General features: G+C 36.3%; 3 protein-coding genes across 5 annotated transcripts; 1 reads left to right on the top strand and 2 right to left on the bottom strand.

The window, feature by feature from the left end:
* The first annotated feature begins 91 nt into the window (after window positions 1-91).
* On the top strand, window positions 92-14,226 carry LOC117920373 (E3 ubiquitin-protein ligase At1g12760-like). The gene is made up of 4 exons (XM_034837854.1): window positions 92-690; window positions 2,236-2,355; window positions 6,142-6,436; window positions 13,740-14,226. Exons 1-4 carry the CDS (start codon window positions 107-109, stop codon window positions 13,899-13,901), a joined length of 1,161 nt encoding a protein of 386 aa, XP_034693745.1. The 5' UTR covers window positions 92-106; the 3' UTR covers window positions 13,902-14,226.
* A 92-nt stretch (window positions 14,227-14,318) lies between these two features.
* On the bottom strand, window positions 14,319-17,366 carry LOC117920374 (50S ribosomal protein 5 alpha, chloroplastic). The gene is made up of 3 exons (XM_034837855.1): window positions 17,242-17,366; window positions 16,287-16,664; window positions 14,319-14,570 (listed from the first exon to the last, which is right to left on the bottom strand). The coding sequence occupies exons 1-2, from the start codon at window positions 17,321-17,323 to the stop codon at window positions 16,312-16,314; spliced, it is 435 nt and encodes a 144-aa protein (XP_034693746.1). The 5' UTR covers window positions 17,324-17,366; the 3' UTR covers window positions 14,319-14,570; window positions 16,287-16,311.
* Window positions 17,367-18,689: 1,323 nt separating this feature from the next.
* On the bottom strand, window positions 18,690-27,830 carry LOC117921186 (aladin). 3 transcript variants are annotated; one of them, XR_004652297.1, is made up of 16 exons: window positions 27,604-27,830; window positions 27,452-27,507; window positions 27,144-27,326; window positions 26,043-26,157; window positions 25,793-25,892; window positions 25,486-25,665; window positions 25,015-25,073; window positions 24,175-24,262; window positions 24,006-24,081; window positions 23,514-23,613; window positions 21,869-21,920; window positions 20,047-20,184; window positions 19,814-19,901; window positions 19,427-19,494; window positions 19,033-19,120; window positions 18,690-18,954 (listed from the first exon to the last, which is right to left on the bottom strand). XR_004652297.1 is itself a non-coding variant. In XM_034839000.1 (15 exons), the coding sequence occupies exons 1-14, from the start codon at window positions 27,659-27,661 to the stop codon at window positions 19,432-19,434; spliced, it is 1,356 nt and encodes a 451-aa protein (XP_034694891.1). In that variant the 5' UTR covers window positions 27,662-27,830; the 3' UTR covers window positions 18,690-19,120; window positions 19,427-19,431. The 3 variants fall into 3 exon arrangements, 2 of the variants coding, with proteins under 2 accessions (XP_034694891.1, XP_034694892.1); XM_034839000.1 differs by having other exon boundaries at window positions 18,690-19,120; XM_034839001.1 differs by having other exon boundaries at window positions 18,690-19,120; window positions 25,793-25,889.
* Between the last annotated feature and the right edge of the window lie 56 nt (window positions 27,831-27,886).

The raw sequence follows: 27,886 nt of genomic DNA, 5'->3' as shown, positions 1-27,886 counted from the left end.
GGCCACTCGTGCACATAAGAATGTGACAGCAACAATTTCGAGCCGTCGAAATCAGGTGGGGCCGGAGGATAATGTGGGCCAGACCCAATCAGAACAGTAGGGAAAAATGACAGGCCCCACCGTGAGGGTGAGAGTGGAGAGCATCTTCCCCAACTCAAACGCCACCAGCTTCAACCCGCCCCATGCCCTCTCTCCAGTCTCCACCATCAAACCCAAACTCAAACCCACCCACCCACCGTTCTCTTCTCTCTCTAACTTTCTCTCTAGAATGGACGCCGATGTCCCCTGGGCGGGCGGCCAGGGCGGAGGCGGGTTTATGAGCAACTCCCTAAGCACTAGTCTTTCTCTGCCGCTGGCCCGTTACACGACGAGGCTGATCACGGGAGAGCACCATAGCCTTCTATGGGACTGTACGCAGCCAAGATCGGAGGACTACGACGACCGGCACATGAGCGACGGTGGCGGCGGCGGTGGCGGTTTCTCGAAGCCCATTGTGGTGCTGGACGTGATATGGAACCTGGCTTTTGTCTCCGTGTCGATGGTGGTGCTGCTCTCCACGTTTCAGGAGAGGCCGTCGAGGCCGTTGAGGGTTTGGATTTTTGGGTATGCTTTGCAGTGCCTTTTGCATGTGGGTTTTGTGTGTTTTCAGTTCCGAAGGAGGAATCACGGCAATGAAGACCGTCACAGCAGGTAATTTTAGCTGATCGAACCTGTTTTTGTACATGGATTTTTGTTTATTAATTGGTAATGTATGGTGGCCCATGTTGAATTTTTTATATTTTGCTTAAGGTGTGATGAATTTTCAGTTCATTTTCTGGGGAACTGTTTATTAGTATGTGTGAAACTGAAATTTTCTGTGTTGAGTAACTCACATGTTACTGTAAGTTTCATTTTCAGTGAAAATGGAGTCGAAAAGTTCAGATGGGATTTGTGAGCTTATTGAAAAACACTGAATCTAGTTCAAATTGGTTAGTAAACATGAAATCAAAGTCAGAATTTGCCCTATTTAATTAGGGTAACGATGAATTTACTTTTTCATCAGCTTGCAGTTTTCAGTGTTATATTCAAGATGGAAAAATCTCGTGACCCTAATTTTCAAGGTTTTATCAAAGTAGGTGGAGTCTGTATCTATTTTTGTGTGTTTCACTAATGGGTTTCTGAACTTCTATTTGCAATTTGTTTGACTGTACAGTCTGCATCCCTTTGGTTATCAGGCAACTTTTGAATTTGTATGCACTACCTTTATTTTTTTTTCTTGAACTGTTGGACTATATATTAAATCTCAGTATAATTGTATTAGTTAGAGTACTAGGACATAAAGAGCACATATTTATCTCAGGACACAAAGAGCTTGTTCTTTAGAAATTGCTAGGCATCTAATGCATGGGGGTGTTTCTTGATTAAATATAACATTTGCAAGGTTAATTTGAGAAATTATTGTATAATTTTAATTGGTGAACCAAGAAAATATGGGCTTCTTTGACAATGTTTTCGAAAGCAATTCTCAAAAAACAGTTTTTGATAATAGTTCTTAAAAACAGTTTTTTAGAACAGTTCTTAAAAATAGTTCTAAATTGTTTTGAGGAACAAAATTTTGTTTGGGAATTCAAATATAAAAAACAGTTTCATTGGCTTATTCTCCAGGAAAGTACTATACGTTTATGTATGATGCAAAACTTTTCAAAGTATTTATCATATTTTCAGTTGCTTCTCAAAATACCCTACAAAAACCACTTGAAAATACCTTAACGCTGTTCTAAAAAAACACCCTATTCAGAACAAATTTTTTTAAAAAAAAATTCAATAAAAAATTTGCCAAATGTATTTTTTGGGGTTAAAAATTATTTTCTATTTTATCAAGAACAATTCCCAAACAAGTCCTATTTCTCTTGAGCAAATTTGCTGAGTCCATCTGTTCATGTTGGTTTTTGGTCAAATAGATACCCTGAAAAGTGTCCACGCATGGGAGTTTCTAATATTTGACCTAATAATGTGAATTTAGCTTGTCCTAAGCAACAGATTGTTGGCCCATCATACAAATTTGTATATATGTAAAAGGTAAATAGTAATATCTTAGATGTTAAATGTTTGAAAGTATGAAATTGAGGTAGCTATTTAAGCTAATGAATATCTTTTTGTAATAATCCATCTGATTTTTCAGCATTGAAATTGGGGAAGCTATTTAAGCTAATGAATAGGTTTTTGTTATAACTTATAATACTTCTGATTTTTCAGCATAGTGAAAAGGCTGGAGTCAATGAACACAATGTTTTCATCTGTCTGGTGGGTGTTTGGATTCTGTTGGATTCTTGCTGGTGGCCAAGTACTTATGCAAGATTCTCCTCGTCTTTACTGGTCAGAGCAATGCCATTTTCTTTGAAACCTTTCACTTTTAATTCTGAAGGAAATCTTATGTGGCGCCTCTTGTGTAGAATGAGATGTAATTGTTACATAGCTTTTTGAGTGTAGAGCCTCTTCAATGATCAGCTTCTTAACTTTTAATGTCTACTGAAGCATGATACAGTACCAATTGCATGCAAGACTGTTCTATTTTTTATGCATATTAGTAGATTACATTTTGGTTGACATACATGATATGCGTGTGCAACATGTGCCCTATTTGACTACATTGGAAAGTTTTAGAAATACCAATTTCTATGTTTTTTTCCATGGAGAACAAGTATTAGACTATTTTCTTAAAGATTTAAGAAAGCATGTAGAGGCTCTCAATTGCCTTCAAGTTGTTCCTTTAGGTCTTTTACACCATTCAAATACCCACCCTCGTTTATACACACAAAAAAGAAGCAAAATAAATCTGCCTTAGGGTGCTTAGAAAATGAGAGATTTTTTGTATCCCTGCTTTTTTTTTCTTTCTATTTTTTCTAATTGAGGTAATTTTATTAAAAAAAAGAAGAAATAAATACAACTAAAGGATGACTAGTCCTCCTAAAGAAGCCCAAGGGAAGGAGAACAAAAAGGTAGGTAGCTCCCCCACTTGGCAAGCCTGTCAACCCTCTTAGCCAAGGAGAGGGAAGCTCTATTAAGCTCTATTGGTAGGGGATGAGATTGTGGCTAAAAGATTGACTACAAAAGAATTTAAGAAGTAGGCATTGTTTGAAGAGATTTTTTGGAGACAAAAATCTAGAGAGTTACGGCTAAAGGAGGGAGATAAAAATACAAAATTATTTCACAGAATGGCAAATGCTCACTGTAGGAGGAATTTTTTGGCTAGAGTAAGGGTGACTGAGAACTGGTTGTCTGGTGAGGAGGAGATTAAGGAGGGGGTGACCAACGCTTTTAGTCATCTCTTTACTAAAAATGGTGACCGGAGACCTAGCATTAATTGGAACTTCTTATTAGCGTTTTTAGATAAGATGAGTTTTGGTTATAAGTGGATTGAGTGGATTAATTGGTGTATTTCTACAACCAAATCTTTTGTTTTGATCAATAGGACCCCTACTGGGTTTTTTCATAACTCAAGAGGGTTGAGGTAAGGAGATCCTTTGTCTCCTTATTTATTTGTTTTGCCTATGGAGGCACTTAACTTTCTTCTTAAGAAAGCTAGGGAGGGGGTTTTTATTTCAGGATTTAAGGTGGGAGGTAGAGGTGGTGAGTGAGTGGAGTTGTCTCATCTTTTGTTTGCAGATGACACATTAATTTTTTGTGAGGCTTCTAAGGACCAACTATTGCATCTTCATTGGGTCTTGATGTGGTTTGAAGCAATTTCTAGGCTTAAGATCAACTTTGAAAAAAATGAGCTAATCTCATTTGGAAGGATTCCTATAATGGAGGAGTTGGTGGATATTCTAGGGTGTAAAGTGGAGTCATTACCTTCCAAGTATCTTAGGCTTCCTTTGGGTGTTACCTTTAAATTGACGATAGTGTGGGATTTGGTGGGAGAGGATGCAAAGAAAGCTCACAAGGTGGAAGAGACAATACCTGTCGAAAGGGGGACGCTTAACTCTTATCAAAAGTACCTTGTCTAGCTTACCCAATTATTTCATGTCCATTTTTGTTATTCCAAGAAGCGTGTGTTGTAGATTGGAAAAACTTCAAAAGGACTTTTTTTGAGAGAGGGGTCTCTTGAAAATAAGCCATACTTAGTGAATTGACACAAAGTTTGTAAGCCAAGGGCGGAAGGAGGACTAGTCTTTTAGAATCTTTCTATTTTGAACAAGGTTCTATTAGGCAAATAGAGTTGGAGGTTCATGTCAGAAGGGGAGCCCTTGTGGAAGAAAGTAATCATTGGTAAGTCGTAAGTATGGGGTAGAAAAGGGGGTTGGTGCTTTTTGGAGGCGAGGGAGGGTTATGGTGTAGGATTGTGGAAGGCTATAAGAAAAGGATGGGATGCCTTCAAAAGCAAGATTTCCTATGTTTTGGGCAACAAAAGAAGGGTAAAATTTTGGAAGGACATCTGGTGTGGGGACACCCCTTTGAGGACCTCTTTTCCTTCTTTGTTCGCTATAGCCACTTCAAAGGAGGCTTGGGTATGTGATGCTTGGGAGCAGGTTGAATTTTGGGGATGTTAGAACCCCCATTCTGTAAGGAATTCCCAAGACTTGGAGTTAGGTTGTCTCCTTTCGCGTTTGCATGGTAAATCAATGAGTAGGGAGGGAGGTCGGTTTTTAGTTAAATCTTTCTATGATGGGATGTTCAAAGACGTTCAGATTCTTTCCTGACAAGGCTTATTTGGAATTCTTGGGCTCCAAAAAAAAAGTGAGTTTTTGTGTTTGGGAAGTAACTTGGAAAGGGATTCTAATCATGAACAACTTGAAGAGGAGAGATTGGATGTTGGTGAATAGATGTTTTTTTATGCAAAGACTAGGAGTAATCTTGTAATCACATCCTTCTTCATTGTTCTAAGGCAAGTTTGTTATAGCAATTGGTCTTCTCCTTGTTTGGAGTGATTTGGGTGTTGCATACCTCAGTCCAAGCAACACTACTTAGTTGGCATAGCCAATCCATTGGGAAGAGGAGAGAGAAGGTGTGGAATGTTACTTTTCTTTGTTTGTTTTGGACTATTTGAAAAGAGAGGAATAGAAGGGTTTTTGATAATGTTGAGCTTTCAAATCAAGAGCTAAAATTCTATTTTCTATGTAACTTTTTAGAATGGACCAAAGGGGGTCTAGGGCAAGAGTCCTTCTCTATGATTGATTTCATCAATTGGTTAGGTTGCCAATAAGAGGAGGGTTTTTGTGTTTTTTTTTCCTTTGGTGCACACATGTATTCTTCCTATGTACTTGGTGTGGCCTTTTTGGCTCTTTAATATATCTATTGCTCTTTTGCTATATAAAAAAAAGCCTGTCAACCTCCTTGTTAGCTGATCTGGGGCTACATTTAAAAAGTCTTAACATGTTGTTAAGACTGGTCAATTTTCTCTCTCATTCAGTGATAGTAGTGCTTAACATATCTTCTCTCTAAAGGGGCCCATCTAATAACTACCAACAAAGGCCAATGCCTCAGATTGTAAGACTCCTAGCTCCCACAGCTTGAGTTTCCTTTATTTTTGTTCACTTCCCACTTTTTTTACAATATATATATTTTTTTTTTTGGGGAATGTTTGAAGAAACGTGAATAGTTTCCTATCAGAGTGAAGTTTTACAAACTCAATTTTTGCATGTTCGATCTTGAAACTTTATACACTGAAAAATCACACATTTGATGTATTCCCAAGAGGCCTACCTCAGATAATTGTTGTCCTTAGAAGGATATATCCAAGAATAGTGCTTCTTTTAGAAAAGTTCAAATTTAAAGTAGGTTTTCAAATCAAAAGGGGGGATGAGGGATGGTGTTAGTGGGTCAGGAGGGGGAGGGGGTTTAGTTTGTGTCAGTAGGTTATGGTGGGTCCAGATAAGACCATCTTCCACATTTATGATGTTAAATTTTGTTGCAGTCAAATTATCATGTTTATAAAATATGAAGAGGGTACCTATGAACCATGCTAGTAACATAGTATTTATGCAGTATATAAGATATGATCCTGAATGTATATTGTTCTTCTTTCACCCTGTTTTCCTGGTTTCTCTCTTTGCCCAATTGATTACAATGTAGTTTTCTTCTTTTTTTTTCCTGGGTCTCTGTATTGCATGATGAACACAATTACAGCACCCTCAGTGATGAAACTCTTTAAACAAAGTGCAGGTTGGCAGTGGTGTTCTTAGCCTTTGATGTATTCTTTATGATGTTTTGCATCGGGATGGCCTGTATCTTTTTCTTTGCTCTGTTCTGTTGCATTCCACTGGCAGCAATTGCTTATGCCATGAAAATTAGAGAAGGTGCATCTGAAGATGATATCAGGCTTCTTCCAAGGTATCGTTTTTGTGATGCTAGTTTGGCGAGGAAAGTTGACGATGACAAGAAGCAAGCACTTGAGGCAGCAGTAGAGTTAGGCAGCAGTAGCTCCATTAGTGATCTTGCTCTTCATCCTGAGGATTCTGTAAGTATCTCTGGCTTATCCTTTTCTGTTTTCTTAAACTTAGTGCTACATTTGTCTGATTGCTCATATCATTTTATCATTACTTTGGTTCTATCTTGGACCTCCTTTTGTCATTCTCTAATCTTTATTGCTTTTTTATTGCTTTTTTTTTTTTCACTTCTATTTATGCTGGAGCTTTCTTTGAACACCCAGCATGTGCCTTATAAGCCTTGTTCATTTGAGTTCACTATAAATGATATATGCGTATTTCCAGTTATCAAATTAGATAAGGTGTAAAACATTTATTTGTAGACCATTTTATTTGTAGACCCTTCAGTAACTTTTGTAGGATTCATGTATCACAAGCCCACTGTTAAGGGAGATACCTATCAAAAAAAAAAAAAGAGCCTATTGTTAAGGGAGATGGTCTCCTTGTGTGTTTCATGCTAGCCACATAAAGTTGATTGGGCATTTTGAGTTATGCCATCCAATAGTGCTTCATATTGAAGTATTTTAATTTTTTTTTTTTTTTTTAAAAAGGGGAATTTTATAAGGAGATTGTGGTGTTTTGTTGTCTTGATAGATAACAATATCAAATCAATTTAATATTCTTATATTGGCATGAGAACATCTTCTCTGATGAAGACTTACTAAAATATTGACCCTATAAAACGTTGCTGAGGGGTGTAAAAGTAGACCAAGTGGAATTTGATCCTCTTTTATTAAGGCCTAAAACTATTTTTGAGAATACAATTTTGATAATTTATTACTACAAGAAATTTTAGCAAGTTAAGATTTTTTTCTGATGTGTATCTTAACTAACCCTTAAGGCATAAACAACTTCAACCTTAATTTGAATTAATATACCTTTTTTTGAAAAAAAAAGAAAAATGTAAAAACTGTGCGATGCAAAAGAATTCTAGCCTGTATACTGATTCTAAGTTAATTTGTGTTTTTAAAGCATCATGTTTCTTGCATCTGATCTCAGTGAAATTTTGGAAGATTTAGGAATTTTTTGGTTTTTATGTGTTTTAGGTAAAATATAGCTATAGCATGGATGAGTACAAGGAAACTGGAAATATTGCTTGGGTATTCTTGTTCATGGCTGATAAATGAGAAAATTTGTCTCTCTTCCTCATCTTGGCTGATAATAGCTTTACTTCATTTTTTGATGGGTAAAGTGAGAACATATATTATATATGCTTGAAAAAGAGTGCATCAATGTGCACGTGACATAAAAAAGAGAACAAAAAACAACCTCCCTCCCTTAGTTTGAACACAACCAATCTACGACATCTATAATGGTCATAGATATGTCATTTATGTACACCCTAATCCAATCCAAAAAAATACACATAAAAGAGGATTTGATTGCCAGATCCAAGTATTCTACATCTTCAAATGATCTCATATTTCCTTCCTTCCATAGTGTCCAAAACAAACATAGAGGAGCGGCTCTCTAAGCTTTCTTCAGTTTTTTCCTTACAAAGGAACCATGTCAACTCAATAGAGTTTCTCTAATTGAGAAGGGCATCGCTCATGCCACTCCAAATAGAGAAAAAACCAGTTACCACAAGATTCTTGCTTTGGAGTAGTAAAGCATATGATTACCCGATTCTTCTTCCCTTTTACACATGTAACTTCTGTTAGGAATCCTTCATGCCACTCCAATTGAGAAGGGCATCGCTCATGCCACTCCAAATAGAGAAAAAACCAGTTACCACAAGATTCTCGCTTTGGAGCAGTAAAGCATATGATTGACCGATTCTTCTTCCCTTTTACACATGTAACTTCTGTTAGAAATACTTCATCCCCTCCTTCTAAGTTGGTTAATTGTTAAAATCCTTTCCCAGACAGGTAAAGAATCCACCTTCTTTAGCACCCATGGATTTCAAACTATGCTTGTGGGAAAGGGCACACTTCTTCCATAAACTAAGGAAGCATACAAAGATTTAATAGAACATTGTCACTCTTGGTTTCCTCTAACCTAATCTATCCTCCACTTCCCCTCTTATTGTAGTTGCTTATAGTCTCTGAAAGAAGGCCTCCACTTTTTCCAATTCCTAATCATAGAGTTGTCTGTGAAAGCAGGGACTTCATTTCCCCCCTCCTCACTCTACTCCCACAACTAAGCTACCTAAGTTATAGAAAACAAAGTCAGGAAGAATTCTTCTAAACTACGTTTTCTACACCATCTATCTTTCCAGAATTTTACCCTTTTGCCATTACCCACAATGAAGTAAGATCAACTTCTAAATACCTCCCACCCAATTCTAATGGCCTTCCACAACACCACCCCATAGTTCTCTTACATTGGCATCAGGGGAAAGCCCAAGTAAAGAATTGCTAGCACATCAAGGAGATGACACTTGACATGAGATGTTACAAGGCATTTGACATGGGATACATGATGGGTTGAGATGCTTGCTAGACACATGGCACGAGCCAAGCAAATCTCTACAAAGATGGAGCAAGTGGCATGATTAAGAGAGTGAGTTGTTTAGCATGGTACAGTACAGGTGGCATGAGCAGCAACAAGTAATGCAATTATTATGATAAGTGGCATGGGAACACTTATGACTTATGGCAATAGCTGAAGTTAACAGAGGAACCATGACCTAGATCTAGGTGGGATTGGTAGGTTGATTCCTAAAACGTGGGTAGTGCTTAGTGCATATATATAGTTTGCCTTGTCAAGGCTTCTCTGCATGAACTCTCCAAGGAATGTTGTGGGAGTCTTGTTCAGAGAAGGCCTTGGCCATTTTCTTGTAATTACTTGAGAGTTGATACAAGTTGGTATGTGTCTTGTGTGCTATCACTTGAGCATCTCATGGGGGTTGAAAAGACTGGCTTTGAGGGTCTTTAAGTGTCACACAACATGAAAATTTTGGTGTAAATTTTGTGCTTATAACACTAATCCAATGCAACATCAGTCCCTTAAATCCAACTCCCAAAAATTAGAAGAGAATCCACGCTTATGTAGTTATAAGATTTCTTGATGTCTAGCTTGCAACCCTTCACACCTTTGCCTCCTCTCTACAAAAGCATTATGCAATTTCAAAAACAACCTTACTAATCATTTTTCTCATTCTTTGAGCCAAAGTTTTGGGGAGTGATTTGTAAATACCACCTAACAAGTGAATGGGCTTGAAATCTGTAAGATCCTCGGTCCTTGCTCTAGAACAACCACAGTTTAACTAGCATCCATACTTTTCTCTAACCTGTTAGTTCTGCAAAAAGCTTTGACCACCTTAAAAAGCTATTGTCAACAAGCAATCTAGACCTAGTGCCTTTTCATATGCTAAGCATTTAAGGGTCTCTTCCATAGTTGTTGATAACTTATGATATATGATACGATACATTTTTTATGAAAACTGATACGTATCACAACCTATATATTATTTTAAAGTGTATCTTAAGATACTTGATAACAATACAACATTACGTACATCAACTATTTCTAGGATGGGGGTTGGACCACTAGAGAGGTGAGGGAGTCTTATGGGATGGGCCTTTGGAAAGACATTAGAAAGAGTTGGGAGGAGTTCCTTCTTAGAACTAGTATTCGTATTGGAAATGGTAGACGCACAAGATTTTGGTGGGACATTTGGGTAGGAGATTCTTAGCTGAAGGATCTTTTCCTTTTGCTGTTCAGAATTGCAACCCATAATTCTGCTGTAGTGGCTGATATTTGGGGGAGACAAGGAGGTGGAGGCGGGGGTTAGGAGGTGCACTTTGGAAGATCCTTCCAAGATTGGTAATTGGAGGAGGTGACTTGTTTTTTGGATCATATTTCTGCAGTAAAGATTCAAGAAGGGGAGGATTCTTTATTTTGGAAGATAGAGAGGAGGGGAAAGTTTAATGTTAAATCTTATTATAGGTCTTTAAAGGATGAGAATAGCCCCTTATTTCCAGCCAAAGAGGTTTGGGGTTCGTATGCCCCTTTTAGAACTCGTTTTTTTGCATGGGAAGTAGTTTTGGGTAAAATTTCTACTGTAGATATGTTAATGAGGAGGGGTTGATCTATGGTTAATAGGTGCAGTCTTTGTAAAGAGAATGAGGAATCGAAGGACCACATCCTAATTCATTGTGGTAAGACAAAGGAGCTTTGGACTTTGTTGCTTTCTTCTTTTGGGGTGGTGTGGGTGTTCCCGGCTTCAGTGAGAAATCTGCTTCTAGAATGGAAAGTTAAAGGGCTAGGGAAGAAAAGGAGAGTAGTTTGGAGATTGGCGCCTATTTGTCTTTTTTGGTGTATTTGGGGAGAGCGAAACCAAAGAACGTTCCAAGAGGAAGAGATGTCAGATATTTGCTTGAGGAACCTCTTTTTTCGGTCTCTTCTTGAGTGGTCTCAACAATTTTTGGACTTAGACTCTCTCTCTTTTCTGAATTTTTTGGGTGATTAGTTTATTGGTTAGCTTTTTCCTCTCTAGGTTTTTTCTTTCTTTTGTTGTCTTGTTTTGTCTTTCTTTGTATACTGCCTATGTACATAGGGAGCGCTACCTATTTTGACGTGTTTTAATTTTTTTTTCTCTTTGTCTATCAAAAAAAAAAACATACATCAACTATTTTCCATAATTTTTAAGAAAAATTAAATTAATTTTTTTTTTGTTAATAGAATTTATTATATTAATTGTTTAAAACGTACTAAAAAATTAAAAATTAATTATAAAAAGAAGAAATAGATAAAATAATCTTATATGAAAAACTACATTCTTATTAGCAAATGTTATATTAGAAGTCAAGTAAGTTTATTTTTATAATGAATATTAAAAAAATTTCATTTGAATAATTTGAATGCTAACATTGAAAATGATGGTGATTAGTGGATAAAATTTTTTACTTAATATATATATATATTTTAAATTTCTTTTTCGGTGGGAAAGGAATTATGATGAACATGAAAAATTGGAAATTGAAACTTTAAAGATGACATATAAAGGCATATATGTATATAGATCAATCAACAACACATATAAGTGCTTATGCCTAGTTGCAATTCTAAGCTAAATATCATAGCTAAAAATTTCATGAAGTTTATTTGAACTTTTCAATTCTCTAATATTCTATGTTTCCTACAATATGATTTAGTTTAACTTTTTAGATCCTTCTATTTTTTTTTATAAAATTGGTTATATATTATTCCGGCATACTTTTAATATATATTCACATTTCTATTTATTTTTTACTATATTAAAAAACTTACGATACACAATATAGAGAAATGATATACGATACATTTTACGAGTTAACAACTATGGCCTCTTCTACCTCCACTCCACCAAAATCTCTTTCGGACCAATTTCTTTCAACAACATTGATGGAATTTGTATATGGACCATTCAGTCCAGGTCTCCAAGACCCAGAATCAGAGTAAGGATCCTAAAATAGCCCACCACCTGTTCCACCCACATTGGAAAAGTATAAGGTAAATCACTGACTCCCATAATTGATGAACCCAGTAAATTTGATATCAGCCTTCTTCAAAATCCGTGGCCAATGCAATCTGTCTTTGGACTCTGAACAGTGACAAATCCCCCTCTTGTTGTCCACAGCTTTGAATAACCCCTTACATCCCTTTGGGGCTGGCCCCCATCTATTCCAATCACCTGAGGAGATTCATTTGTCTAGAGAGCAGCTTGCCATGAAAAAATCGCCGTCCCCACTCACAAGTTCTCAACCCCACCAGGTGACAGGGAATTAAACATGGAGAGCAGGTTACCTAATATTTCTCCGCCTTCATGCCTCCTCCCACTTGCCTCGAGAATTCTCTGAAAACAAAACAAAGAAATAAAATGAGAGAGAGAGAGAGAGAGGAGGAGGAGGAGGAGGGGAGATTTCCTTACTTTCTTACAAAGTTTTGCTGGTTGTGGTGAGAAAAAAAAAAACATGTGAGAAAAGGAATGCACCCTAATTACTCATGAATTATTGACATTTCTTCAGAGCTATGTTCTTTCTCTTAGGCTCCTCGCTTAGGCAATCATGCAGCACATGAGTTAGCAGAATGTGAAGCTAGACATATGATTTCTTTTGTAGGAGATTTTATACCTCTGTGAAGATCTTTTGAACTAGTGTACACTTATCCACCTTTTTAACCCATCAAGGTGTGGGTCGGTGACAAGGGTGAGTGCTGGGATGTGTGGTAGAGACACAGTCTCAGGTTCGATTCCTGCCATTGGGAATCCCTGGATTACCTGGAGCTAGCTGTGGCAGGGGTGGTCAGACTCCTCGGGGTTGGGAAACCATGCCAGGTCTGATGGGCCTGGCTATGATGTGGTCTCAGTTATCAAAAAGAAAAACACTTACCCGCCTTTTTTATCTTTCTTTGTATGGAGGATTTGTGTACTTCTTGGAAGGATCTCTCATCCTTCTTTGTACTTAATATTCAATGCAATGAAATTGTTGTTTCTTATAAAAATAAAAATGAAAACAAAAAACACATGAATTATATAAAGGATGGAAACCTACTCTAGCAAGGGTCCATTAAGATACACAATCAGCATCCCAAGAAAAAGGATGACCAATGAAAATGGACTGGAGAAAGGAATCCTTCAAAACTTGGATCAGACACTTGATTCATCCATGTTACTATTTTTATTTTTCTCTCTTGCCCAATAACACATCACTGACCAAGCCAGGAAGCACCCACATCCAAAGAGCAAGAAATGCAGATGGCATGAGCTCATTAGATCACAGTGGAGAAGAATATGGTTAGCTGTTTCGGCATTGGTCTTAACAAATAACACCAGTTAGTTAACAACTATCCCCTTCTCCTCATTTGATCCATTGTCAAGATCTTTTCCCAAACTGCCTTCCAAGTAAATAAGTTATGGAGCCATAGATCCCCACACTTGCTTAGATGAGAAAGGACTCGTCAACAATTGACCCCAACGAACAAAAGAAAAGTTTAATTCTAACTTGCCCTCCTACACCCCTCCACACCAAACCATCCTCGCAACTCCTAGATAACACCACTTCCTTTGTGTCCATTTTGGATGTTTCAAAAAATCTGGTGCTTCATAATGAATCATGAATGCATCTGCAAAGAAAAAAATTAAATCATGAACGCAGCAAATTTTTTAATAGATGGGATATTAAGGCTCCTAACAACTTTTACATTTTGTCTTGTTTTTGTATTGCTCATTTGCTATTCACTTCTATATTTTTCAATAGTTGCTTATTATTACGTTTTGTACATATTGTTATCATTTCACCAGGGATGCTTATGTAATTTATTAAGCATCTGATGAACATGAGGTTAAATGAAAATTATTTTGTTTCCTATGTTCGTCTTATCCCCATGTTAAACAGTTGTTTTACCTTGCAGGAATGCTGCATATGCCTTTCTCGGTATGTAGATGGGGCAGAGCTTTATATCCTTCCATGCAACCACCATTTTCATTGTGGATGCATTAGTAGATGGCTTAGGATAAATGCAACCTGCCCTCTCTGCAAATTCAATATCCTTAGGGGTGATATGTTGGTCTGACCATCCCCTCTGCAACCCAGATTCTACCAGTGAAAGAGTGTGTAGTATGGGCAGGTGCACTCGGATGATCCTTGTCTTGCTGATCAGTTGACACCAATATGTAGAAAAAAGAGAAGCCTTCTCATTTCAGAATTCTATTTCCACACTCTCTTCAGCTTTTTCTGTTGTGAATTTTTCAATTTTATTTTCAAGCTTAGATGTTGTAGTGGTTGTATATATTATTCACAAGGTTAAAAGGGAAAAAAAAAAACTAGAGAATGTTGTCCCTGTCACTTGAATTTCTCTGCATCTTCTGAAATTATGTATACATATAAATTCCACACCACATCATCTGCAGTGCATTGTCTTGATTACCTGTGAGTCATGTAAAAACAACATCCAGAAAGATAACAAACCCAGGAAGGGAGCTCCTCTATGAGGCATCAAAAGTAAATCTTTCAAAATTAATTCTGAGTTGATAGCCACTGAATGTTCAATGTAAAAATTCAATCTCAGAAAAAATTTGCAATACAACAACTTTGCCATGTACGTTGCTAATGGAGGCCAGAACAAATTACAGATGGATCTTATTAGTCACACTTGCAGAAGGGCTTCAGATGCCTATGTGTAGACATACTTGAGTGCCCTGAAATTCTTCTCATCTTCCATGCAAGTCACCAAGTTTGAAACCTACAGAAATTGATGAAAAGGATTCAAAAGACAGGGAAAAAAGGAAGTGAAAGTGTAAAATCCACCTATGTTTCTTATTCAACTGCCACTGGAATTTATTTGTAATGGAATATATGATTAAGCAGAACTACAGAATAGTCAATGTAACAGGCTTCAAGCCGTGCTGCATTCAACCTACCATGCTACCATAGAAAGCATACCAACCTCGTGCATAAAGAATTAGAAGCAACTTTTGAGTTTCAGAGTTCCCTCAAACCCAAATATTTACTCCCATGATCTTCTGTGGTCCACTGCAACAAAGCTTACCAACCATGCATGCAAGGGGAGGCAACTCCCGAGTTTTAGAGTCCACTTCAAATCCAAATTTTTGAGGCCTGTAAATAAGAAAAATAGTGACATAATGTTCTAGTTGCTGCTTGGTTGGAGGTTTTTGGTTTTCTCCAGTCCCAACTAATGGAAAACCTAAGATTTGGGAAGTGATCCTAGGCATATGGTCCTCCTATGTAAATGACTCTGGGATTCCTTAAAGACATGGCACTAAGCGACCAAGAGCAATTTTGGTCTTCTTGAGAATAAATGGGATCAATAATTTGGCTAGCAGTGATACTCAAACTTTGTTCTTGTAAAGGTATCTCCCAAGGTATTGACAATTTTTCTCAGCTAAGTAGCAGGGTTCATCAGTGTGGACTTTTGGATCTAGTCTTTGGATGGATCTATGGTGGGTTTTGGGAACTCCAACTGTTCCTATTCCACCTTTCAAATCTTAGAAAAGGGTCATGTAATTGATTTTGTCATCCCTTTTATTGAACTCGTTGTTGGAACTTGCATTTCCTTAACTCATGAAGACAGTCTTCATTCTTGCAAATCTTACTTCGATTCATTAATAAAAGATGCCATGGAGGTTCCTCTTGCTAAGTTGATTTGGAAGGCAAAGATTTCTCCAAAAGTTCATTCCACAGCTTGGTTGGCTATGCCCAATAAAGTAAACGTCAAAAGTATGCTTCAAGCTAGGAAACCTAAAATACTATAGTGGGACATTCGTGCTCTACACAAAAGAAGTGAAGGGACTAGTGAACACCTCTTTTTGTAATGTCTTTTCTCTCTCTCCTCAAGTCAAAGATTGTTTAATAATTCAGATTAGAGTTAGATTCCTCCCTGGGGTATTCAATCAATATTTGTTAAAGCTTTCTAAGGTTTTGGTAGAGGGAGAAGCAGAAAAAAATCTTGTGATCTTCCATTTGCCTTGCTCCAATTTAAACCATTTGGGTGTAAAAAACACAGAAAAATCTGAAGATTGTCACAAAGATTGGGAGTTTGTCTACAATAGAGTTGCCTTCCTTGCTTTCCTATGGGCTTAAATATTCCTGAGGTATACTTTAGGGAAACCAAGTAGTAACCACCCCCTCCTTCCAGTAATTACATCCTCATCCCCGATGGTGTTTGAAGTTCAACTTTGATTGGAGACTGTTTGCAAGAATGAAATTAGCTCACTCCAAGCATAGCTTTGTGGAAATGCTACTGAGGCAGAGGCAGAAGCTATGTAATAGGGAAGATCAAACTGACAGCAGGAGGCGATTCATAACCACCTAGTAAACTTTAGATTATGATATATCCATTTAAGATTCAAACAAACAAAATACAATCATATAAAGATGAATCCAAGCTTATGAAAATAAATTTGAAATGGCATAAAAACAGAAAGCATCAGCACTGAACCTGCAAGATGACTTGAGCTAGGTGGTCAAACATTCTTGTTCTTCTTCATCTTAGAAGGTGGCCATCGGCCCTTCTTCCTCATCCGTCTCTTCCGGACAAGACGTTTTCTTCGAAGCCTAATCTTCTTCGCAATTTTCATCCTCAACTTCTGCTCAAGCTTCAACTGTAGCTTGGACTCCAATGGAAGATTCTCCACTGGCACAACATCTTCTTCTCCCTCTGGTGGAGTCTCACCACCATCAGGAGCCACTCCATCAACGTCGGAAGAAGCCTTAACAATCACTCCATCTCTTTGTTTGACAGTAAAAGGAGCATGAAGCCTAACTCCATTAAAAGATTTCAGATGCGTATCATTAGGTTTCACAAGGAACCTGGAGACTGAAAACAAATACAGATTCATACAAAAGTTTGAGTCAAATTACAATTATAAGAGAGTAGGAAAATTTATCTGAAACAAAACCCAGGTCAATCATGGCTTCTAATGACGAAGGAAAATGTCATTCAAACATTGAGATGAGGAAATACGTATCCTGAAGTAATTGAAACTACTTGTTCGGCAGAAAGCCCAAATGAGAAGAAAGCAAACAAGAAGAAAAAAGGACAAACAAGAAAACATATATACGATAGCATCCACATTCTTTTTCCTATATTTGCATTTCTCCAACCTAAGAACCTGTCACAACCCCATCGCTCTCTCCCTCTATATCCCTTAAAAATGCAGTAAATATGGGTCTCCATGTGTTCGTAAAAAACCCCAAGTGAGAATTGGGTACAAGAACGGGCATTCGGAAGCAACAACTACAAATTTGAAAGAAAAAGGACAGACCCAATTGATATCATGAAAAAAATTAAACAAACCCAAGTCAGAACAGGATGGTAACATACAGAAGAATCGGTGAAATGACAAAAGGAAAGCAAATGAGAGAGTGATGGAAAAGAAAGGCATTGTAGTTACCTGGGGTAGCAGTGATAGCCATAGTTGATACAGATAGAGATAGTGATACAGAGGTTAGAGGACTCCATTGAAGGACACCCATTTCTCCCCCCCTCTTTTTCCTACTTTGTCTTTGGATAAGCTGTGAGGTCCTCTTCTCGTTCACTCCTACGGGGAACAAACAGGATAAAACCAATAGCACTAACCTCACAGGCCTGTGACAAAAGGGTATGACAATGCCCAATAAAAGGTAAAATTTTAAAACTTGCCCTTATTTAGCAAGAAAAATATTAATCCAATTGGAAAAAAGGGTGACTTAGAATTGTGGGATTTGGGTTTTACTTGTTATTTTCAATTTGATAGTAAATTTTGTTTTTTTTTTTTTTTTTTTTTCTAATTTTTATTTTTTATTATGACCCTATTAATCAAATTAGATTGTACTTTGTGATAGAGTAGGAAGTTATTCCAATCATTGTGATCAAATTATAATATCAATTTATCAAAATCATCAAGAAATTAAGGGCATCAAAATTGAAGTGTTTTTATGATTTTATACCTAATTCCCTCTATCAAGTCTCTATTATTAATTTATTATTAGAACACTAGCAAAATGTTCTGACTTCAGAGTATAAATATTGATGTTAGCCAGCCAAAACTCATAAGTTCAATCTAAATTTTTAGTCATTTGGACCAAAATTACATTGAATCCATTATTGAACTCATCAGAGCTGTTGTATTCATGTATGTAATTGAAAGCCATTTGAAAAAATCATATTAAAATTATCCTACATTGTGTTTGATTCTTGAGAAATATGTGAGCTAGAAAATGATTATTTTTTTCTATTTGAATAAAACATGGGGAGAAAGAGAGGGAAAATGCATAAAAATTTTCTGTCTGCCTTTTTCTTCTTGTGCATCATCTAAAAATTCATTTTTCTTCTACTCAATTTTTTTCATAAACAACTAAATAAAAAAATTATAATTTTTTTCTTTTATATTAACCAAACACAAGATAATTAAAGCTACAGGGCAAATATGCAGGTCATTTTAGGCTTTGAAGATATATCTTAATATTCTATAATTGGAAGGAATACGAGAAATTTGCCGATTAATTACCGATTAGAAATGAGAATAGAAATAAAAAATTGTATTTATAAAAGCCAAAACTTAGATGTTGATTATCATTCATCTCTATTCCTATTTAGGATATTCATTGCTCAACCCAGAGGGAAACCTCAGCTAAATTTTAAAAGGGTGTTTGTTTTTTTGGTTAAAACAATTTATTTTTAGAATTTAAATTATTTGTTTTTCTACTTTTTCATAACTTATTATAAACTTTTTACTAAATAAAAAATATCAAAATTTTTAACTTTTTTTAAATAAAAATAATAACATATTGATTTTTCTTTACTTTTTAATACTTAATAGAAATAAAATACTACAAAAATAAACAATAATATTTAACACTATTAAACATTAAGGTTCTATTTAGAATTAAGTAAAAAAACAAACACCACCTAAATCTCATTTACCCTGACACTAAACTGTGATTCCTGTTTGGAAATAGACCATGTCACACAACAAACGTAAATTACATAAAATGTGAAAAGAGGTGCTCCAGCCTAGTCTGCATTGGAGGATTTTAAAATATGAATCATAACAGCTCAAAAATCAATATTCTCAGGATTCTGCATTTCTGTTAGGCAACATGAGCTATTCTTCCTTGCCTACTCCCTGAAAAAAAAAGGGCCAACATATTAATATGCAGAATGAGGGTGAGACAGAAAATTTGGTAGGTGTTTTGGGAGGCACTCATTCAGGAACTCCATCTGCCCTCTCCACCAATACCCAAAAAGGCCTATTAGTTGCAGAAATCCAAGAAAAGCCTCCAGCAAAAAAACTGAAAAGAGAAAAATTGAGAATCCAACAACAGAATCAGTAAGGTGATTGAAAAATTTGCTATCTCAACAACAGAAAGCTCAGAAAGTAGTCTGGACGAACTGCTTCAGAGAAGTTTCCATACTGAGTCAGGATAAAATTTGTACTTCTGAACACTGAAGGAACAGTACTTAAAGATTTGTTCTTTTCAGGGTTAAATTTTATATGCAAAGGAAACTGTGAATGTCCTTTTTTTTGGTTTTGGTTTTGGCCAGGAAAAAGGGATTCTTGTGTTGGAAAATCAGTATTGCACGGAGAAAAAATTTACCTTGATTATGAAAGAGCATGAGAGCGGAAAATGAGAGGGTAGGTGCAGCAAAAGCCACTGCTCCAACACTGCATAAAAGGTGAAAGTGAGTCTAAACGCATAAAACTAATTTCATAGAATGGTGTAACAATAAGAGAAATGGTACCAATACGTGCCTGTTGCTTTGAACTTAAAATTAAGTTTCGGCAATATACCAATGTTTTGTTGAAATTATAGTATAAATGTTTATAAATAGATAGGACCGAGATGCTCATGCTTCAATCTATTGTATATCATTTTTAGTGTATAAATTTGGGTCAAGGACAGTACAATTAAAGGATTCATTTAAGGATATCACAGAGGCTAAACAAAAAATAACATTTGAGGGATTTGAATTCCATCACTTACCACAGAAAGCAATGGACCTTGCTTGAACTTGTCATGAAATGAAAATGCTAAAGGTTTCGGATTTTCGCCAGGCCCCCTAATAAACCCACTGGATTCATATGATAGCAAACTACAGATTAGATATCATCTTTAAGCTAATACTAAAATGCTCTCATTCAAGATATGAAAGAAACCAAAAAGGCACACCATTTGAAAAATAGGGGGAAGACAGCTGCTGACATAATAATACTCACATTAATGATGCAGAAATCAGAGGATTCCTTCTAACATCATATATGGCAATGAGACCCTTGTATAATTCATCCCCACCTTTATATGACAAAGCCAGTCGCTCTCCTGTAGCATCCCAAGCTATCTTCTCAATGCCTTGACTGCATGAAATAACAGGATCATGTGAGAGGGAAAAAGAAAACAAAAGAAAAGAAAATAATTTTTAACAAATACCACCATGCACAACAGAATCTGATTGAAAACACATGTTGTTCCAATATTATTCAATAACCGAATTTCAGATCTAAACCTACTAACACAGCAATGTATCTCTGCTTAGACAACCAAAAATATGAACTGCTATACACATTTGCTGTCCAGGAAAAGGTGCTGTTAATTAATGTTAAAGAGCCAAAAACCAAGAAAAAAAATTTATACAATCGGAAAAGAGGAGAGAATAAGAGAGAGAGAACCAAATAGAGCAAACCTAAAAACTCAGAAATATTTCAGAATAAAGTACAAAGGTGAGGGTGGAGAATAAAATCCCAAGAAAATGACTTAGTTGCTTGCAAGGTGAACCAGGTCACCAACATTACCAAGTCATCTACTACCATTCATGCAATACACACACGATCAAACAGGAAGATTATCAAATTTTACCAAAAAACTTACAAGATCATTTTTTTTTTTATAGAAATGTGAATGCATGTGTGTGGGTGGGCGGTAGTTGTTTATAAATAATGAGAATGGAATATAGAGAGAAGGATAACAGATCCTTTGAGCAGAAATAATTATATGAGGGGAAAAAGGACAAAAAGGGGTATGTCTAACAGATTAATCCCTGGCCCAGTAAGACAATACTAAGGTACTCAGAGAATTCCTAGGCAAAATCCTAAGAGTGATGATGTAACACAAACCCTCCAATACATCTTCCACCATTTTCCTCTTGATCTTGAAGATTATGGCATTCCTCTCAAACCAGATGAACCACAACATAGCAAGGCTCCTCTTTTAACTAACCTATTGGCTTCCCAATTTGTAGATCTAGACTTTCACAAGAAAAAGTAATCCAGCTCCCTTAGGAGGTCCCATAATGTTTCATGTTTGATGATGGTCCCTATCTCCAAGACCAGATGAACCACAACATAGCAAGGCTCCTCTTTTAACTAACCTATTGGCTTCCCAATTTGTAGATCTAGACTTTCACAAGAAAAAGTAATCCAGCTCCCTTAGGAGGTCCCATAATGTTTCATGTTTGATGATGGTCCCTATCTCCAAGACCCTCTCAATTTTTATTTTCTATTTTTCATAAAGATCTTTAAAATAAAACATTTACACCTTAATAGCTTTTGCATGGAAAATAAGCTTTCAACCATTTTTATGACATTTGGTTATAAAGCTATTCACCTGGAATAATAAAATTTATTTCTTAGCTGGCTGACACTGTTTCTACAAATGCTATGGAACAGCATCAAGCAAATAAGCCTTTTTCTAGGGACAAGATAAGTGAAGAAAGGTCAAGGATTTCATTTCATGGCTATTAAGGTTTCTGCAAAAATTTATTGAACCTGTGATTTGCTATTTGATCATTCAAAAAAAAAAAAAAAAGATTTCTGCAAAAATTTAATTTCCCAACAGGGAAACCACTGGAGGGGAAACAGAAGCCGGTGACAGGAGCTTCACTCCATTCCTGGAACTTGTAGAAGCAGGGAGGAAGAAAAAGGGTTGACCCTCCCCACTAAAGATCTTCCAAAAACAGAATATCAAATCCATTAACAACTATGATTCCATTCCCAAAGAAAATAAATAATACAAAAAAGGAATGGAACCAAATGAAATCCCTACCTGCCTGTCAAAGACATTATCTCTGGCAAATCAACTGGTAACAGGTGTGCATCTGAAGCCAATCATCATAGATAAACAAAATTAACAAATGAACTCCACAAGTGAAATCAATGAAATCTATAACAGTGTGTTTAAATAAATTAAATACAGACCCTAGATTCCATCAATAAGCCTTAATCAAAAGAAGTTCAGCAGACAAAATTAGTATGCTTTTTCTATATATAATAGAATTAGAATAAAAAAGCACCTAGAAGGGTAAAATCTATGCACACAAGCACAACATTAGTATGCTACAGCTGAGGACTAACAGACAGAACATCATGGCATTAATACAAGACCGCTAGTTTACCAAAGTTCTAGTACCATGTTAAGTTACCAAATTTCCTAAAAGCTTAAGTTGTTACGATTTGGACTCATAATATATATTGTACTCTTAACATTCAGGAAGCACATCTCACCAGTATATTTACCACATATCATTTACATGGATCCCTTCCCTCAACTTAACAGAACATGCTAATAGTATTGGGTTTTACGCGGTTATACAAACCTTAGAACTCAAAATAGGGCATTTCCCTTCTTTCTCCACTTTCCCTAATTAAAATATCTTTTATTTAGCAAAAAATAATATCAATGGAAAGGCAACCAACTAACCAATATCTTCAAATCTTTCACATTATATTAGATATAAGTTGTCTTGGAAAAAATGGAAAATTTTCCCAACACAAGGGTTTTCTTTTTAAGTTACAAGCAAAAAATGTTATTACAAAATTCTTCTTAAAGTTTTCTAAATGGGTACAGTTCTCAATCACACATCGGTTGACATAAAGCAATTCAAGACTATTTTTCAACTATAATTGTTGATGGATATATTTCTGAGATGAAGCAATTTCATGACAATTATCCCTACATTTTCATCGAGAACTAGAAAAAGGCACTTATAAAATGAAGAAATGGTATTATACAAAACACATACATTTAATTCTACATGCATACTCAAATTCAAGTAAAAATGAAAAGTCTTAGATATTCACTTTCATGCAGCTGGTCCCAAGCTATAGAAAGAAGTGTTGTGTTGTGTGCCAGATAGCTACTATAGAGCCTTAGTCAAATCACATTGAACATGAGCCTTGCAATATTTTCCTATCAAAACCTAGGGCATTGTTGGTAAACAATATGTCAGAGCAGCACCTGAGTGCAAAGAAAATGAGGAATTAATTTTTTCATATTAGAAGTGTAGATCAGTCAACATACAAGGACTGCACGCTTTACCTAAGAGAGAGCTTTAACATACAATGTAAGTGTGAGATCATAAAGAAAGAAAATTAGTCAAAGAAAAATGCAAGTTAGAAAGAGAAAGTAAAATTATGCAGAGTAATTTACAAGAAAGGATGAATTATCCTTCAAGCCAAACTCAAAATGAAGACAAGAGCACAAGCAAATAATTTACACTAATGTTTCATTTTTACATGTATGGAACCCCACATGTTCCAAAACATTTCTAGTTTCAACCAATATATCTTCAGAAATTTGTGAAAATCACAGAGCTTATATCTTATAAATTGACAAACCTTCTCGTCCCAGACACTAGAAATGTGTGAAGAGAATGACTAAATATTAGAACTAGAAAATAAAGCTTGCATACCCAATGATGGAGGCTTTGATGCAAAGTGAACAGAACCCAATGTTGAGGATTTTGAGAAAGCAATCAGTACCATATGCCCATCAGGATCCCATGTTGCTCCCTTATAAGAAAAGACACGGTGCTCATTTTTAATAACAAATATATATATATATCATTAAATAAATGAAGTGAAGCATATAAGGAAAGATGAAAGATCTAAAACCATTTGCCTCCTGATTAGCCAACCTAGGCCTCTGAGGGCCGGAAGCTACCATGTACCAAGAGAAGTCAAGAATCCTCCACCATGGGCATCTACCTCCCATGGAAGAACAGAAAATAACACCAGAGGAATCTCCATGAAATTTGTTATCCTCGTGGAAGGTTTTTCTTTTATGCATTTTTATAAAGTTAAACTTTCTACTTTAATGGTCAAGCCAATCCAAATTAGCTTGAAGAAGATGTGAACCGTGTTATTCTTATAATCTCTAGTAGTCCCTCCAATAGTCATCTTACCGTGACAAAACCACTAGTTGAAGACCATGGTTCTGATGTCCATGTGTTTGTCTCCCAAAGATAAAATGTTCCATCACTGCAAAAGAACACAATGATCAGCTCACCAAATCAACAGCATGCAAATTAGCAAGTTAGCAATTAGCCAAGTTCTGATAGTAAATGACTGTACAATTTGGCAGATAAAAAATAATCTCCAGTAGGTGACCACTTCAGTATTGATATGCCTCCTAATCCCCGTCGAATGGGTGTCCCTAGCCCTGTAAATAATATGAGGCAATAAAATCATCATCTTAAATAAGATAAATAAGGTTTAGAACAAGGAAATATAATCACCAAATAAAAACCACAAATATAACATCTCTCAGTCAAAGTTCAAACCCAATATTTCAAATATCGTGTACAGACTACCATTTCAAGTGACAATTATTATAAACGTCTATCAAGATTGTTTTAGTGGAAGTGATTGCAAATGTAATTTCTCATTATTTTCTTACATGGTGCTCCACACTTATGGAGTTTCAGGGTGGTTCTTTCAGATGCACATTTTGTATGCATAAATCTTGCATATCCATTTGCTAAAAAAATCATCTGCTATTTATTTCAGAAAAAGGAGTCAAGAATTACTTTGCTATTATTAGTGTCATTTCTATAGAATTTTAACATCTGAAGATACCAACTTATGTGTGTCGTACAGGCATACGAATGGTACATTTTTCTTAAGAAATAAAAGCAAAATGAGCAAAGGAACAGAACAAGATTAATATTAAAAATAACATTTATAAACGTACACACACATATATATGGATGCATTTATACATACACACACACACACACACACATATGTACAGAGAGAGAGAGAGAAGTTCAAATAATAAACATGACAGAACAGTGAAAAAGAGAATAATAGAATCCAATTACATTTAAATCATCTGGCAAGCTACTCAACAAAGATCAGAAGAAGTACCAACTATGAGACAAAAAAATTGAGGGGAGGATGTTTTTATCATACCTTTAGCAACATCCCATATGGTGAATGACGAGCTTTCATATGAAGCAGATGCCAAATATGTAATGACAGGTCAAGGAAATTTTAGTTTAGGCTGTTGCACAAAATCTCAAGACTCCAAATGTGACCTACTTCATTCAACTAAGGCAATCTCACAACATTGTAAAGTATAAAATAAGTACAAATGGTTGATAAGAACCTATCAAATAAATAAAATAACAACAGAACAGTAATGCATACAGCATAACTCTGGGTTCCTGCAACAAATTACAAACACATCTCAAAGGGCAACACTCAAATGGCTACCATATGCATGTGAAAGAAGGTAGATTAATAAAAAAGAAGCTTGGTGTTGTGAAGAGTTGTTATGATTGATATCTCAGCTTCTAGAACAAATGCTCCTATTACCAATAATGACATGAAACTACAGTTAAATAATATAATTAAATGCCAGATGAAAATTTGTTTGGATATCTTCCATTAGGACTCCATGATAGTGCACTAATTTGTTCATCATTTTGACTTTGTAGGAAATCTACCACAGTCCACCGAATTCCAGAGCCTCTAGCAACAGTTCCGAAGAAAGGGGCAACCCCAGATCTTGCAATTGCAGCATTGCCAGGATAAGAAGCAGCCCACATACAAATACCACCCCTGAAAGTGCAATTCAATCCAATTACTGATAAAATATACAGGTTTAAAACTGATGGTAGACCTACATGACACCTAATGTCAATTTACTAAAATCATGATGAGAATGCAGTGATGTAATGATACTTGCTTGCATGCTACAGAAAGTGTCTTCCCGCCATTAGGCCTCCACTCAATAAGTTTAACATCTCTTTGTGACTCATGGGTTAGAATGCATGGCTCCTTCCCTTCTGTCCAAAAGAAAATGTTTTACTTCACTAGCATGAGAGTTTGCATTCATAAGAATCTAAAAGATGTTGAAAAGGAAACTGACAAAAAGAATAAAAAGTGCCAACAAAATCAGCAAAAGAACAGCAAGTATTTCAATGAATGCTACTGACCTGAATCCTCATAATCTCGAACTATAACTTGATTTGGCCCAGAGATAAATGCTAAAATATGCTTATGTCGGTGCCAACTTACTCCTTGAAGATCGACCTCTGGTAAACAGTTTACCTGTAAAAGTTTAGGATGTGAAAAACAAGTCTTAAAACTCCTCAACCACTTTCTTCTTAACTTGTTCTCACAGATGTGCTTAAGATAGTGGTTTTTATATATGTGTAGATGCTGTTTGTCAAGATGACATGTTTAAGTCGCATTACCCAGGCTGAAATGTTTAATTCTTGTTACCAAGAAAATTTAGGAAAAAGCACTATCTGCCCTGCCCCAGATTTTTTATTGACAAGTTGCATAATCACAGTCCACAACAGTGAGCTCATTCCTCCAAGTATCCCCCTGGCATTGCCAGTGAGCTATAGACCTTAAAGCAAATGGGCATTCATTCCTCAGCTGAACATGATTCTACTGCTGCATCTAAGGGCATTGCATAGGTACGGCAGGATTAATTAGCACAGCACCCATCATCCATCACCAAAGGGAATTCCAACCATATGAATATCATTTAAAAGATTGCAATTCAAAGAGGAAGAAGAAAAACAATATCATGATGCAATGATTTTAACCATCTAATTCAAAGGAATAAAACGATTTAATAAACTTCCATCTAATTCATCATCGAGAACATTAACCCCAAGCTCTAAAATCCCATTCAGGGCATTAAGCATTCCAGTTGAATCACAAGTATCCTCTGGATATTCAAACTGAAGCAATTGTGTGTCTGACTTGGGCCTAAATGACATGATAATCAATAGAAATACTCCAAACACTCCATCTTTGTATAGATATTGAGGTGGACTGACACTAAGATGGAATGCCCACTTATATGCCCAATGTTCCTGCCCTAAATACATCTTCAGTAAAACAAAAAAGATTACATTCAAAGGGAAATCCCATTAGATGGTTCACGAGGTACACCTCTTACTCCCACCCATTAGGCACTCAAACAATGATCTCTACATACAAGTCACCTAAAGACCTAACAATAAATAAAGTGCTAATAGAGGTTTCAAAAGCCCAATTCAAGAATCAAAGTATGCCCTTACATCATTGGGATGAAAGAACCGTTTGAGTGAATCATTCACGATCCGCTGCAATGCTGTTGATAAATCCTTTCTCCTTGGAGCAACACTCTCCCCGGTTACTTGCGGCGGTTGCTCTGCTCCATGCTCAGGACTCAGCGCCAACAGTTGATCCCACTGAAAAGGAACCGGACTGAATACCATTCCCTGTAATCAGTTGGCACAAAATTTCAAATTCCGCTCAAAATATTCAAAATTGACACCCAGCACTAAAACATAGACTTCTGCGTGCCGTTTATATGAATAAACATGAAATTGAGGGGATGGGTTACAAGTTGTTTTCCATATGCGTCCTTCGCTCCATCATCAGAAAGGTTCAGGGCGGTAACTGTAGGTATCAATACAAAGCACAAAAATGTCAAGAGTTCATTCGAGAACAAAAACCCTAGAACTCAATGCAAACCAGCTAGACGAGACGTCGTACTCAAATTCCTGTTAATTTCGCAGACGGTGACTGAACCCGGCTGAGGAAACGATCGCATTTTTCGAAGATGAATAAGTGTAGGCTGCTTATTTTGGGCCAATGTTTTAGTGTTTCAATGCTCGGAAATGACAAAACCCTAGGAGAGAGAAGCTCTTCTTGTTAGTTGAATTGGCTTTTGCGTGTGAAGAGACGATGGAGGCTGAAGCAGAGGGAAGAGACAGGACCCACTTTCTCCTGAATTTTGAGTTGGGCTTAATGTATAAATTTCTTAAAATAGTGGGGC

Source organism: Vitis riparia, chromosome 8 (assembly GCF_004353265.1).
Source record: "Vitis riparia cultivar Riparia Gloire de Montpellier isolate 1030 chromosome 8, EGFV_Vit.rip_1.0, whole genome shotgun sequence".
NCBI classification, from domain to species: domain Eukaryota; kingdom Viridiplantae; phylum Streptophyta; class Magnoliopsida; order Vitales; family Vitaceae; genus Vitis; species Vitis riparia.
Note: the sequence above shows the minus strand (reverse complement) of the source record. Positions and strands in the feature narration are given on the sequence as shown.

Bases quoted from the DNA above. Each gene is read 5' to 3' on its own strand.
- LOC117920373 (XM_034837854.1), top strand. From the start codon at position 107: ATGACAGGCCCCACCGTGAGGGTGAGAGTGGAGAGCATCTTCCCCAAC. The intron at 691-2,235 runs GTAATTTTAGCT...CTGATTTTTCAG, and splicing joins AATGAAGACCGTCACAGCAG to CATAGTGAAAAGGCTGGAGT. The intron at 6,437-13,739 runs GTAAGTATCTCT...TTTACCTTGCAG, and splicing joins CTCTTCATCCTGAGGATTCT to GAATGCTGCATATGCCTTTC.
- LOC117920374 (XM_034837855.1), bottom strand. From the start codon at position 17,323: ATGGGTGTCCTTCAATGGAGTCCTCTAACCTCTGTATCACTATCTCTA. The intron at 16,665-17,241 runs GTAACTACAATG...ATTTGTTTTCAG, and splicing joins GGCTATCACTGCTACCCCAG to TCTCCAGGTTCCTTGTGAAA.
- LOC117921186 (XM_034839000.1), bottom strand. From the start codon at position 27,661: ATGCGATCGTTTCCTCAGCCGGGTTCAGTCACCGTCTGCGAAATTAAC. The intron at 27,508-27,603 runs GTACGACGTCTC...TGATACCTACAG, and splicing joins CGAAATTAACAGGAATTTGA to TTACCGCCCTGAACCTTTCT. The intron at 25,074-25,485 runs ATATCCAAACAA...ACCTGTCATTAC, and splicing joins TCATGGAGTCCTAATGGAAG to ATATTTGGCATCTGCTTCAT.